The 13,901-nt window shown below is 45.6% G+C and overlaps 1 protein-coding gene across 1 annotated transcript in view; it reads left to right on the forward strand.

Moving 5' to 3' along the window:
- The first annotated feature begins 13,677 nt into the window (after positions 1 to 13,677).
- Positions 13,678 to 13,901, forward strand: part of dnase1l1l (deoxyribonuclease I-like 1-like) — a 20,386-nt gene continuing 20,162 nt past the window's right edge. The window contains exon 1 of the mRNA XM_065021106.1: positions 13,678 to 13,691. Within this exon, the coding sequence (XP_064877178.1) occupies positions 13,678 to 13,691 (14 nt within the window). The remainder of the gene's footprint in view (positions 13,692 to 13,901) is intronic.

The following is a 13,901-nucleotide window of genomic DNA, read 5'->3' on the forward strand; positions in this document are numbered from 1 at the left end:
CCTTCCCGCTGAGTTACACCCCTTTCCCGCTGAGTTACACCCCCTTTCCCGCTGAGTTACACCCCCTTCCCGCTGAGTTACACCCCTTTCCCGCTGAGTTACACCCTTTCCCGCTGAGTTACACCCCTTCCCCGCTGAGTTACACCCCTTCCCCGCTGAGTTACACCCCCTTCCCCGCTGAGTTACACCCCTTCCCGCTGAGTTACACCCCTTTCCCGCTGAGTTACACCCCTTCCCCGGCTGAGTTACACCCCTTCCCGGCTGAGTTACACCCTTTCCCGCTGAGTTACACCCCCTTCCCCGGCTGAGTTACACCCCCTTCCCGGCTGAGTTACACCCCTTCCCGGCTGAGTTACACCCCCTTCCCGGCTGAGTTACACCCCTTCCCCGCTGAGTTACACCCCCTTCCCCGCTGAGTTACACCCCTTCCCCGCTGAGTTACACCCCTTTCCCGCTGAGTTACACCCCTTTCCCGCTGAGTTACACCCCTTTCCCGCTGAGTTACACCCCTTTCCCGCTGAGTTACACCCTTTTCCCGCTGAGTTACACCCCTTCCCCGCTGAGTTACACCCCCTTCCCCGCTGAGTTACACCCCCTTTCCCGCTGAGTTACACCCCTTTCCCGCTGAGTTACACCCCTTCCCCCCGCTGAGTTACACCCCCTTTCCCGCTGAGTTACACCCCTTCCCCGCTGAGTAACACCCCTTCCCCGCTGAGTAACACCCCTTCCCCCGCTGAGTTACACCCCTTCCCGGCTGAGTTACACCCTTCCCGGCTGAGTTACACCCTTCCCGGCTGAGTTACACCCTTCCCGCTGAGTAACACCCCTTTCCCGCTGAGTTACACCCCTTCCCGGCTGAGTTACACCCCTTCCCGGCTGAGTTACACCCCTTCCCGGCTGAGTTACACCCCCTTCCCGGCTGAGTTACACCCCTTCCCGGCTGAGTTACACCCCCTACCCCGGCTGAGTTAAACCCCCTTCCCCGCTGTTACACCCCCTTCCCCGCTGAGTTACATACCCTTCCCTGCTGAGTTCCTCATCACGCAAGCAACCAGATCACATATTTTACACATGTTCCATACTTAGATCATGTTTATGGTCATTGAAGAACACTAACATGATCCTCCATACCTCCATGTATACAGTATAAGGACCATAAGAGAGTTTTCTATACCTATCCCACTGTTATTCTACTAGCACTACCTGAACCTTGTGAAAAGCTCCAAACGTTTGCATGTCAAGAGGTTAACTGTTAAATACGGAGCATGTGGCCCTGACTAAGATAAGGGAATGAGAGGCCTCCACTGCACCCAAATACACGCAAAAAGACTCCCAGCAGGGCCAATCCTATTGCCTCCTGGACCTTTTTGGATCTTGTTAGTTCACGCAACTATTTACAGAGTCAGTGCCATGTGTAACCAACTGGTCTTTGACCCCGTGTCGTCTGCCCAATCACCGCAAACCGCCTCCAACCAATTTAGTAATTTGTTAAATAACAATAGGTTGTTTTTGGAACACTGCCTTTAGCCGTAGCAAGGGCTTGTGAGGTAGAGGTCAGAAACAGTCTGGCCATAGGGTAGTGTAATCAAACGCACGTGATAATTATTTTGGCTAACAACGGGAGTGTGTTAGAAATGTCAAATCAATTCAAATGTTATTTGCCACATGCGCCAAATACAACAGGTGTAGTAGACCTTACCATGTAATGCTTACTTAACCAACAAGTAAGTAAGACAATGTTTGCAAAAAAAAAAAGGTACTAATTAATTAAGTCTCATAGCAAAGGGACTGAATATGCCTAAAATGTTTTAAAAAAACAGTTTTTCTGCTTTGCATTATGGGGTAAATTGATGAGAAAAAATAATAATATTTAATCCATTTTAGAATGAGGCTGTAATGTAAAAAAATGTTTAAAAGTAAAGGGGTCAGCAAGTAGCAGCGGCGTAAAAAAAAGGGTCCCACTCTCTGTCTCTCTCTGTCTCTCTCTGTCTCTCTGTCTCTCTCTCTCTCTGTCTCTCTGTCTCTCTCTCTCTGTCTCTGTCGTTCTGTCTCTCTCTGTCTCTCTCTCTCTCTCTCTGTCTCTCTATCTCTCTGTCTCTCTCTCTCTGTCTCTCTATCTCTCTCAAATTCAAATTCAAGCTGCTTTATTGGCATGAAAAACATTGTGTCAATATTGCCAAAGCAACAATGTATACAATATACATTGTAACAAAATTATAAATGATAGCAAATAATAATATAAAATGGTAGTAAATAATAATACAAAATTAAATACAAAAATAATAACAATAAAATGGTAACAGTCAATAGTAGAAATGTAATAAATATAATTATGGAAAATGAAACTTTAACTAACTTATAACTAAATAACGGTCATCTTCTTCTTTATATCAATACTACAACTACAATCATCATTACTACGACTACTACTACCATCACTAAACTGTTATCACTACAATTACCAACCATATTTGGAATGATAAACATTAATAATTATAGTAATAACAATAATAGTAATAATAAGTAAGTTACTGTTTACTATGCAGATGTTATTATTCAGTGTCCCTCAGGCTATGGCAGGAAAAAACGTATTTGGCTGCAAGAGGAGCCATTGCTCCTTTGCCCATGAGTATTCTTCGTTTTTCCTCTGGGTTCAATTTGTAAAAATGTGGAATATATGTAGTCATTTCTGTGAATAATGAATCTCTTTGTGAGGAATATTTATCACAGTAAAGGAGAAAGTGCATCTCTGTCTCTACCTCCCCTGTCATGCAGTGACCACATACACACTCCTCTTTGGGTAGCCATGTCTTTTTATGTCTGCCGGTTTCTATTGCCAATCGGTGGTCACTCAGCCTGTACTTGGTAAGGATCTGTCTCTGCTTCGTATCTCTGACAGAGTAGAGATAATCAGCCAATTCATATTCTCTGTTTAGGGTCAGATAGCAATTTAGTCGGCTTTGGGATTTTGTTTCGTTTTTCCAGTATTGTAAATATGATTCCTTTGATTGGTTCATGATTTTGCTTATTGGAATTCTTTCTTTTGAAGCAGTGCTGGTGTCTGCTTGGTTGGTGAGGTCAACACCAGCTGACTGAGAGGACTCGTTTCTGGGCTCAGCTCTTGGGCTTGAAGTGCTTTAAATTGCAGACTCGAATTTGGACTTGAATTTAGATGTAGCCAAAATTTTAATGATCTTTTCTGTATCTTCATTATTACTGGAAAACGGCCCAATTCTGCCCTACATGCATTAGTTGGTGTATTTCTCTGGACTTGTAGGATTTTCCGACAGAATTCTGCATGTAGGGCTTCAATTGGATGTTTGTCCCACATTTTAAAATCCATTTTATTGAGTGGCCCCCAAACCTCACTTCCATAAAGTGCTATTGGTAGGATTACACTGTCAAATATTTTAGTCCAAATTTTAATTGGGATGTTGATTTTGAATAATTTCATTTTTATTGCATACATTGCTCTGCGGGCTTGTTTATTAATTAGTGTGTGTAAGGTGTATATATGGTCAGTAGTGCGATGGTTAGGAAGAAAGCCAATTTGACATTTACTTATTACATTTTTTTCTTGAAGAAAGGTTTGAATTCTTGAATTCAAATGCTACAGAAAATCTTTCCCAAGTTACTGTTGAGTAAATTCCCTGTAATTATTGGGGTCTGATTTGTCTCCACTTTTTGTGGATAGGGAGATGAGCCCCTGGTTCCAGACATCAGGGATGCAGCCAGAAGTTAAAACAATGTTGAACAATTTAAGCACAGCATTTTGCAACTCAGGTGTGCTGTTTTTCAGCATTTCATTTCTGATGTTGTCTACACCTAAGCCTTTTTTGATTTAATAGATTTGAGCTTTTCATTTAGTTCTTGTTGGGTTATTGGGTAATCTAATGGATTTTGGTTGTTTTTAATGACTGATTCAAGGATGTTCAATTTTTCTTTAATTTCTAATTGGTTCTGTTGTAAGTCGTTTTGTGGGATGTTTTTGTATAGATTATCAAAATATGTTTTCCAAATTCCTACATCTTGTATGACTAATTCTTGTGGCTTTGTTGTGCTTAAATTGTTCCACATGTCCCAGAACTGATTTTGGTCAATTGCGTTTTCAATTTCATCAAGTGTCTTGTTGGTATAATTCAATTTCTTGCATTTCAGTGTTTGTTTATAGTGTTTCAGAGTTTCAAAGTATTCATATCGTAGCTCTGGGTTGTTTTGCTTCTTATGTTTTTTGTTTGACATTTGTCTTAGGTGTTTTCTAATTGTTTTACATTCATTATCAAACCATTTGTCAGAAACATTTTGATTTTTGCTTCTGATGTTGCATTGCTTTGGTTTTCTCAAATTTGCTTTCGATGCTGCTTTTTGGAATATGCAATTGATGTTTTGGGTAGCTGAATTGACACCATCTTTATTGTTTTGGTACTGTGAGTTATTGAAAAACTGTATAGAGTTCATCATTTCATTTGAGTTCAATGTTTCAATGAATGTCTCTGCACTGTTTGGAGCCCATCTGTATGATTGGTTTATGTTGTAAAGTTTATTGGGCTGTTTTTTTTGAATGAATATTGCCGGTTAATTTCTTCAGAAACACGTTGATCTGACTGTGATCTGACAATGGTGTCTGTGGTCTGACAGTGAATGCACTAATGGAGGAGGGGTCAATGTCAGTGATGGCATAATCGACTACACTTGTCCCAAGAGCTGAGCAGTAAGTAAACTGACCTAAAGAGTCCCCTCTGATTCTACCATTAAGCATGTACAGGCCTAAGGCTCGACAGAGATGTACTAACTCTTTTCCATTTTTGTTCAGTATTTGGTCAGGACTGTATCTATTATTTATAATAGGGCTACTGTACAAGGAGGGGTGTCCAAATATGTGGTGGTTACCTCCCGCATCAGTGTAGTCAGGCTCAGAACCTGTTCTTGCATTGAAATCTCCACAAAGAAGCACTTTACCCTGCGCCTGAAATGTAATGATTTCTGTCTGGAGATTGTCAAAAAACTGATCATCATAATATGATGAATCTGAAGGAGGAGCATAAGCTGCACATATGTATACATCATTGTCACAATAGATTGTACCTTTGTTAAGTTTTAGCCAAATGTGAGTGGTACCTTTTTTCATTTCATTCAGTGCTATGTCCTGCTTATGCCAAATGATGATTCCACCTGAGTCTCTGCCCCGTTTAACATTTTTATGTTTGATTGATGGTAGTAATCTTTCTCTATAGCCTGAGGGACACTGAGTATCTATGTCTCCACGACACCATGTTTCCAGTAGGATTATGATGTCCTGTCCCTTGATGTTTTTAATCAATTCTGGATTTGTTGTTTTATAACCAAAATGTGAAGAGTATAGGCCCTGGATATTCCAAGAGCTGATAGTTAATGATCTCATTTATAATAAGTGATATTCACTGGTTTGAGTAAAGTACATCGGAAAAAAAAGAGAAAAAAACTATATATATATATATATATATATATATACATACATACACACACACATATATATATATACATACATATATATATATATATATATACACACATATATACATACACACACACACACACATACATACAATATACATACACACACTTACACATACATATATATATATATATACATACATGCACATACACATATACACACATACATACATACACACACACGCGCACACACACACACACCATTACATATAATAATGGTGTCAATACATTTAGGAATATTTGTAAACAAATTAATAAGAATGGAATAAGATTGCACATAAAATAAGTACAATGCAATCTGCAACCCTGTGTGTTTGTGTGTGTGTGTGTGTGTGTGTGCGTGCCCGTGTGTGAATTAAAGGGACGGTCTAGCTCAGTAGTCTGCATATTAGTTGCAGTAGTTGGCGCACCTCTCCTATCTCTGATTGTTCTAGGGGTCTTCTGCCAGAGGTTACCTCAGCATATGTAGGCTGACGATCTGACTGATACATGGTGTGGACTGCATCATGTGGTCTACTTCCCTGAAGGGCAGTGTTCTGACCGACCCTGGAGTAGTGGTCAGAGCTGTGTTGTGATGGGCTGGGTCTAGTAGAGCTGTGTTGTGATGGGCCGGGTCTAGTAGAGCTGTGTTGTGATGGGCTGGGTCTAGTAGCTCTTATCCAGAGCGACTTACAAATGGGTGCTTTCACCTTATGACATCCAGTGGAACAGCCACTTTACAATAGTGCATCTAGGTCTTTTAAGGGGAGGGAGGGGGGGTGAGAAGGATTACTTTATCCTATCCTAGGTATTCCTTAAAGAGGTGGGGTTTCAGGTGTCTCCGGAAGGTGGTGATTGACTCCGCTGTCCTGGCGTCGTGAGGGAGTTTGTTCCACCATTGGGGGGGCCAGAGCAGCGAACAGTTTGACTGGGCTGAGCGGGGAACTGTACTTCCTCAGTGGTAGGGAGGCGAGCAGGCCAGAGGTGGATGAACGCAGTGCCCTTGTTTGGGTGTAGGGCTTGATCAGAGCCTGGGGTACTGAGGTGCCGTTCCCCTCACAGCTCCGTAGGCAAGCACCATGGTCTTGTAGCGGATGCGAGCTTCAACTGGAAGCCAGTGGAGAGAGCGGAGGAGCGGGAGTGACGTGAGAGGGCAGGAAGGTTGAACACCAGACGGGCTGCGGCGTTCTGGATGAGTTGTAGGGTTTTAATGGCACAGGCAGGGCCCAGCCAACAGCGAGTTGCAGTAATCCAGACGGGAGATGACAAGTGCCTGGATTAGGACCTGCGCCGCTTCCTGTGTGAGGCAGGGTAGTACTCTGCGGATGTTGTAGAGCATGAACCTACAGGAACGGGCCACCGCCTTGATGTTAGTTGAGAACGACAGGGTGTTGTCCAGGATCACGCCAAGGTTCTTAGCGCTCTGGGAGGAGGACACGATGGAGTTGTCAACCGTGATGGCGAGATCATGGAACGGGCAGTCCTTCCCGGGAGGAAGAGCAGCTCCGTCTTGCCGAGGTTCAGCTTGAGGTGGTGATCCGTCATCCACACTGATATGTCTGCCAGACATGCAGAGATGCGATTCGCCACCTGGTCATCAGAGGGGGGAAAGGAGAAGATTAATTGTGTGTCGTCTGCATAGCAATGATAGGAGAGACCATGTGAGGTTATGACAGAGCCAAGTGACTTGGTGTATAGCGAGAATAGGAGAGGGCCTAGAACAGAGCCCTGGGGACACCAGTGGTGAGAGGCGCGTGGTGAGGAGACAGATTCTCGCCACGCCACCTGGTCAAGGGACCTGTCAGGGTAGGACGCAATCCAAGCATGGGCCGCGCCGGAGATGCCCAACTCGGAGAGGGTGGAGAGGAGGATCTGATGGTTCACAGTATCGAAGGCAGCCGATAGGTCTAGAAGGATGAGAGCAGAGGAGAGAGAGTTAGCTTTAGCAGTGCGGAGTGCCTCCGTGATACAGAGAAGAGCAGTCTCAGTTGAATGACTAGTCTTGAAACCTGACTGATTTGGATCAAGAAGGTCATTCTGAGAGAGAGAGAGCTGGCCAAGGACGGCACGTTCAAGAGTTTTGGAGAGAAAAGAAAGAAGGGATACTGGTCTGTAGTTGTTGACATCGGAGGGATCGAGTGTAGGTTTTTTCAGAAGGGGTGCAACTCTCGCTCTCTTGAAGACGGGAGGGACGTAGCCAGCGGTCAGGGATGAGTTGATGAGCGAGGTGAGGTAGGGAGAAGGTCACCGGAGATGGTCTGGAGAAGAGAGGAGGGGATAGGGTCAGCGGGCAGGTTGTTGGGCGGGCGGCCGGCCGTCACAAGATGCGAGATGTCATCTGGAGAGAGGGGGAGAAAGAGGTCAGAGCACAGGGTAGGGCAGTGTGAGGCAGAACCAGCGGTGTCGTTTGACTTAGCAAACGAGGATCGGATGTCGTCGACCTTCTTTTCAAAATGGTTGACGAAGTCATCTGCAGAGAGGGAGGAGGTGGGGGGGGAGGAGGATTCAAGAGGGAGGAGAAGGTGGCAAAGAGCTTCCCTAGGGTTAGAGGCAGATGCTTGGAATTTAGAGTGGTAGAAAGTGGCTTTAGCAGCAGAGACAGAGGAGGAAAATGTAGAGAGGAGGGAGTGAAAGAATGCCAGGTCCGCAGGAGGAAGCGAAGTTTTTCCTCCATTTCCGCTCGGCTGCCCGGAGCCCTGTTCTGTGAGCTCGCAATGAGTCGTCGAGCCACGGAGGCGGAGGGGAGGACCGAGCCGGCCTGGAGGATAGGGGACATAGAGAGTCAAAGGATGCAGAAAGGGAGGAGAGGAGGGTTGAGGAGGCAGAATCAGGAGATAGGTTGGAGAAGGTTTGAGCAGAGGGAAGAGATGATAGGATGGAAGAGGAGAGAGAGCGGGGGAGAGAGCGAGAAGGTTGGGACGGCGCGATACCATCCGAGTAGGGGCAGTGTGGGAAGTGTTGGATGAGGAGCGAGAGGAAAAGGATACAAGGTAGTGGTCGGAGACTTGGAGGAGTTGCAATGAGGTTAGTGGAAGAACAGCATCTAGTAAAGATGAGGTCGGGCGTATTGCCTGCCTTGTGAGTAGGGGGAAGGTGAGAGGGTGAGGTCAAAAGGAGAGGAGTGGAAAGAAGGAGGCAGAGAGGGAATGAGTCAAAGGTAGACATGGGGAGGTTAAAGTCGCCCAGAACTGTGAGAGGTGAGCCGTCCTCAGGAAAGGAGCTTATCAAGGCATCAAGCTCATTGATGAACTCTCGAGGAACCTGGAGGGCGATAAATGATAGGATGTTAAGCTTGAAAGGGCTGGTAACTGTGACAGCATGGAATTCAAAGGAGGCGATAGACAGATGGGTAAGGAGAAAGAGAAATGACCACTTGGGAGAGATGAGGATCCCGGTGCCACCACCCCGCTGACCAGAAGCTCTCGGGGTGTGCGAGCACGTGGGGCGGACGAAGAGAGAGCAGTAGGGTAGCGTGTTGTCTGTGGTGATCCATGTTTCGTCAGTGCCAGAAGTCGAGGACTGGAGGAGGAAAGGCTGAGATGAACTCTGCCTTGTTGGCCGAGATCGGCAGTTCCAGAGGCTACCGGAGACCTGGAACTCCACGTGGTCGTGCTTGCGCTGGGACCACCAGATTAGGTGGCCACGGCCATGCGGTGTGGAGCGTTTGTATGGTCTGTGCAGAGGGAGAGAACAGGGATAGACAGACACATAGTTGACAGGCTAGAGAAGAGGCTACGCTAATGCAGAGGAGATTGGAATGACAGTGGACTACACGTCTCGAATGTTCAGAAAGTTAAGCTACGTAGCAAGAATCTAATTGACTAAAATGATTAAAATGATACAGTACTGCTGAGGTAGGCTAGCTGCGTTATTGACACTACCCTAATCAAGTCGTTCCGTTGAGTGTGAAGTTTCTACAATGCTGCTATTCAAGGGCTAGCTGGCTAGCTAGCAGTGTTGGTTACGTTACGTTGCGTTAGGAGAACGACAATAGCTGGCTAGCTAACCTAGAAAATCGCTCTAGACTACACAATTATCTTTGAAACAAAGACGGCTATGTAGCTAGCTATGTAGCTAGCTACGATCAAACAAATCACACCGTTGGGACTGTAATGAAATGAAATGAAAATGTGATACTACCTGTGGAGCGAGCGGAATGCGAAAGTTCTATTCAGTAGGCGTTGGCTGGCTGTTGGCTAGCTAGGAGTGTCTCCTACGTTAAGGACGACAAAATAGCTGGCTAGCTAACCTCGGTAAATTAAGATAATCACTCTAAGACTACACACTCTAAACTACACAATTATCTTGGATACGAAGACAGCAAAGACAACTATGTAGCTAGCTAATACTACACTAATCAAGTCGTTCAGTCGAGTGTGATAGTTACTACAGTGCTACGGTAGCCGGTGAACGTATGCTGGCTGGCTAGCTGCTAGGCAGATAGGAGGGACGACGAAATACGATAATAGCATAATTATCACTCTAAGACTCCACACTCTAAACTACACAATTATCTTGGATACGAAGACAGCAAAGAACAACTATGTAGCTAGCTAACACTACACTAATCAAGTCGTTCAGTTGAGTGTGATAGTTACTACAGTGCTACGGTAGACGGTGAACGTGTTGGGCAGATAGGAGGACGACGAAATACGATAATTACGCAATTATCTTTGATACAACGACGGCTATGTAGCTAGCTAAGAAGAAATTGCTAGATTAGACAAATCAGACCGTTGTACTATAATGAAATGTAATGAAAAAGTTATACAACCTGCAGACCGAAGGAGACCCGAGCTCTAGTAGAGCTGTGATGTGATGGGCGGGTCTAGTAGAGCTATGTTGTGATGGGCGGGTCTAGTAGAGCTATGTTGTATGGGCCGGGTCTAGTAGAGCTGTGTTGTGATGGGCGGGTCTAGTAGAGCTGTATTGTGATGGGCGGGTCTAGTAGAGCTGTGTTGTGATGGGCGGGTCTAGTAGAGCTGTGTTGTGATGGGCCGGGTCTAGTAGGCTGTGTTGTGATGGGACGGGTCTAGTAGCTGTGTTGTGATGGGACGGGTCTGGTTGTGCTGTCCTGAGGCGGGTCTGGTCTGGTAAATATGTGCTGTGTTGGGCCTGGTCTAGTAGAGCTGTGCTGTAATAAGCCATGTCTGGCTCTTTTCTCCTCGGGATGGTGGAGGTACTGTTGTTTCAGAAGGTGGGCGGGGGACCTTTGTTGCTGGGGTGATGGGTGTGTGGGTCCCTGCCAAGTGTTGCATCTTTTAGGTCCTTGGCAAGGTTCTGATACTGTCCTGATCAAGATGTATATTATCATATAAGTGTTGACATGTCAGAGTGGGGTGGTGAGCCGTTCTGACGTTGAGCAGTGAGGTACAGTCCACAGTGATCTGTTGATTTATTTTGTCAATCAACTTTCCTGGGAAGTCTTTCTTGGTAGGAGGTGGACACAACTATATTGGTTGTTGGGAACATAGCCTGTGCCCGTTCTGCCACTCTTCTCACTGCCCCAGACACATTTTCACCTTTGGCATGAAGGTCGTTTGTGCCAGTGTGTGGATGATGATGTTGTCAGGGTGTCAATCCTGGTCTGACTGAGTAGCTGCATTTGCACTCTCGGTTGTAGGACACCAGAACTTATACACCTGGTGTCTAGGGAATAATCTTTCCTGGACTAAGAACTTCCCATTTGAATCAATTAGTATTGCAGTTGTGGGTGATTGTCTGGGTGGAGCAGACTGGGAGGCTGGTATTCTGACCTGGGCTGGATCAGACTGGGAGGCTGGTAGGTTGACCTGGGCTGGAGCAGACTGGGAGGCTGGTATTCTGGCCTGGGCTGGAGCAGACTTGGTAGACCTGGGCTGGAGCAGACTGAGAGCTGGTAGGTTGACCTGGGCTGGAGCAGACTGAGAGGCTGGTAGGTTGACCTGGGCTGGAGCAGACTGAGAGGCTGGTAGGTTGACCTGGGCTGGAGCAGACTGAGAGGCTGGTAGGTTGACCTGGTGGAGCAGACTGTCTGGTGCAGTGTCATCCCAGGCTGTGTGGTGGAGGCCATGCTGGTCTCAGGTTCTGCTTGTGTTGTACCAAGCTGGTGGACATGTTCTCTAGATGCAGAGGACACAATGACTCTCTGCCGGTTGAGGGTGTCAATGTACCTCTCTTTTGTTCGAGCTCCTTTCTTGTTGTGCTCAGATGGTCTCTGAGGTCATCATTTGTCTGACTCAGCTTGTCCATTCTGCTTTCTAATTTAGCAATAGATGCTCTGCTCTCCTCCCTGAACTGTTTCATCTCTTCTTTTAGTTTCTGGACAGTGTCCCTCACTCTTGAAGCTTGTTCTCTGAGTTCTATGACCTCTGCTTCGACTAGAGAGGGTGTTGTAGAAACGTTGCATAGCAGGTGTTCTTATTGGAAATGGACACGTCCTTCACTCCTGTCTGCTGCAGGTGAGGTAGGTAAAGGGACATTGAGGGCTTCCCTGCTGGGTCACAGAGACCATTGGGGTCTGCTTTTCCCATCTCCTCCTTGACTTTTTCCTCAGTTTCCTGAGATGATGTCAGTTCTGCTTTTAGGTAGCAAACCTATTCTCAAAAGCCTGGAGGCTTGAATCATTGCCTTGTATCAATACAGTTCCATTATTATATAAGTTTACTGTTTGATATGTGTTGCTCTGGTCAGCTTCTTCAAAAATGCTGATCTGACATCCTTGGCTGATGCCCCTCTTTGAGAAAGGGAAATGGTTGCAAATAACCTTTTTCCATGTGTTCCCTCGATTGGTATTAAAAATTAAATTTGCTCTTGTTTGCTGGTAAGATCTGCAAACAGGCATTCATGGTTCTGTCCCATCAACAAACCTTTGAAACTTTCTTAGCTTTCTCTGTTTGGATGTCTAGGGTAAACAATTTCCATAGCAACGCTGGTGATGTTGGCTCTAATGTTGCAATAGAAGTGCTTTCTTGTATTATGGTCTCTTGTTTCTTTTTAGATACTGTTTCACTTTGTTGTCCTTTTCTTTCTCTCTTTTCTTCCTGTCCTTATTTTGTCTTCCTTTCTTCCTTTCTTCCTTTCTTCTTCTGTTAACTAGATATTTGTTGTTGTTATTCTTTGTTAGCTAGCTGGCTTCTTCCAGGAGAGTCTAGCAACTGCTTAGCAACAGGTAAACAATGCAGCTAGCAATTCAGCTAGCTAAGATAACTATACACCTTTATGAAAAATAGTTACTTTTTTCAAAAGCCTGTCTTTTTGGTTTGATGCTTATTTTGTCTTCTATTGATTCTTGCAGTTTTCTCTTGATTTTTTCGATGTACTTCCACTCTAAAAACATTTAAATCTCAATATATACAGGAGCTCATTTTTCAGCAGCTGCTCAGCCTTGGAACTCCTGAACTCTGTCTCTCTGTCTCTCTCTCTGTCTCTCTCTCTCTCTTGTCTCTCTCTCTCTCTCTCTCTCTCTCTCTCTGTCTCTCTCTCTGTCTCTCTCTCTCTCTCTGTCTCTCTCTCTCTCTCTCTCTCTCTCTCTCTCTCTCTCTCTCTCTCTCTCTCTCTCTCTCTCTCTCTCTCTCTCTCTCTCTCTCTCTCTCTCTCTCTCTGTCTCTCTCTGTCTCTCTCTCTGTCTCTCTCTCTCTCTCTCTCTCTCTCTCTCTCTCTCTCTCTCTCTCTCTCTCTGTCTCTCTCTGGCTCTCTTGTCTCTCTGTCTATCTCTGTCTCTCTGTCTCTCTGTCTTCTGTCTTCTCTCTTCTTCTCTCTCAGTGTTCTCTCTCTCTCTAGTAAGTCTCTCTCTGTCTCTCTGTCTCTCTCTCTCTCTGTCTCTCTGTCTCTCTCTGTCTCTCTCTCTCTGTCTCTCTCTCTCTGAGGTCTCTCTCTCTCTCTCTCTCTCTCTCTGTGTCTCTCTCTGTCTCTCTGTCTCTCTCTCTGTCTCTCTCTCTCTCTGTGTCTCTCTCTGTCTCTCTCTGTCTCTCTCGTCTCTCTCCCTCTCTCTCTCTCTCTCTCTCTCTCTGGTCTCTCTCTGTCTCTATCTGTCTCTCTGTCTCTGTCTCTCTGTGTCTCTCTGTCTCTCTGTCTCTCTGTCTCTCTCTCTGTCTCTGTCTCTCTCTGTCTCTCTGTCTCTCTCTCTGTCTCTCTGTCTCTCTCTGTCTCTCTCTGTCTCTCTCTGTCTCTCTGTTCTCTCTCTCTCTCAAGAAGGTCTTGACATGGGTTAAAGAAGGACTTGACATGGGTAAGTCAAGGTAAGACTTGACATATGGTTAAGGGCGGACCTTGACATGGGGTTAAGGAAGGACTTGACATGGGTTAAAGAAGGACTTGACATGGGTTAAGGAAGGACTTGACATGCTATGCTGACTTGATATGGGTTAAGGAAGGACTTGACACGGGTTAAGGAAGGACTTGACATGGGTTAAGGAAGGACTTGACATGGGTTAAGGAAGGACATCTCT

The sequence above is a fragment of the Oncorhynchus nerka genome, linkage group LG7 (assembly GCF_034236695.1).
Source record: "Oncorhynchus nerka isolate Pitt River linkage group LG7, Oner_Uvic_2.0, whole genome shotgun sequence".
Classification (NCBI taxonomy): domain Eukaryota; kingdom Metazoa; phylum Chordata; class Actinopteri; order Salmoniformes; family Salmonidae; genus Oncorhynchus; species Oncorhynchus nerka.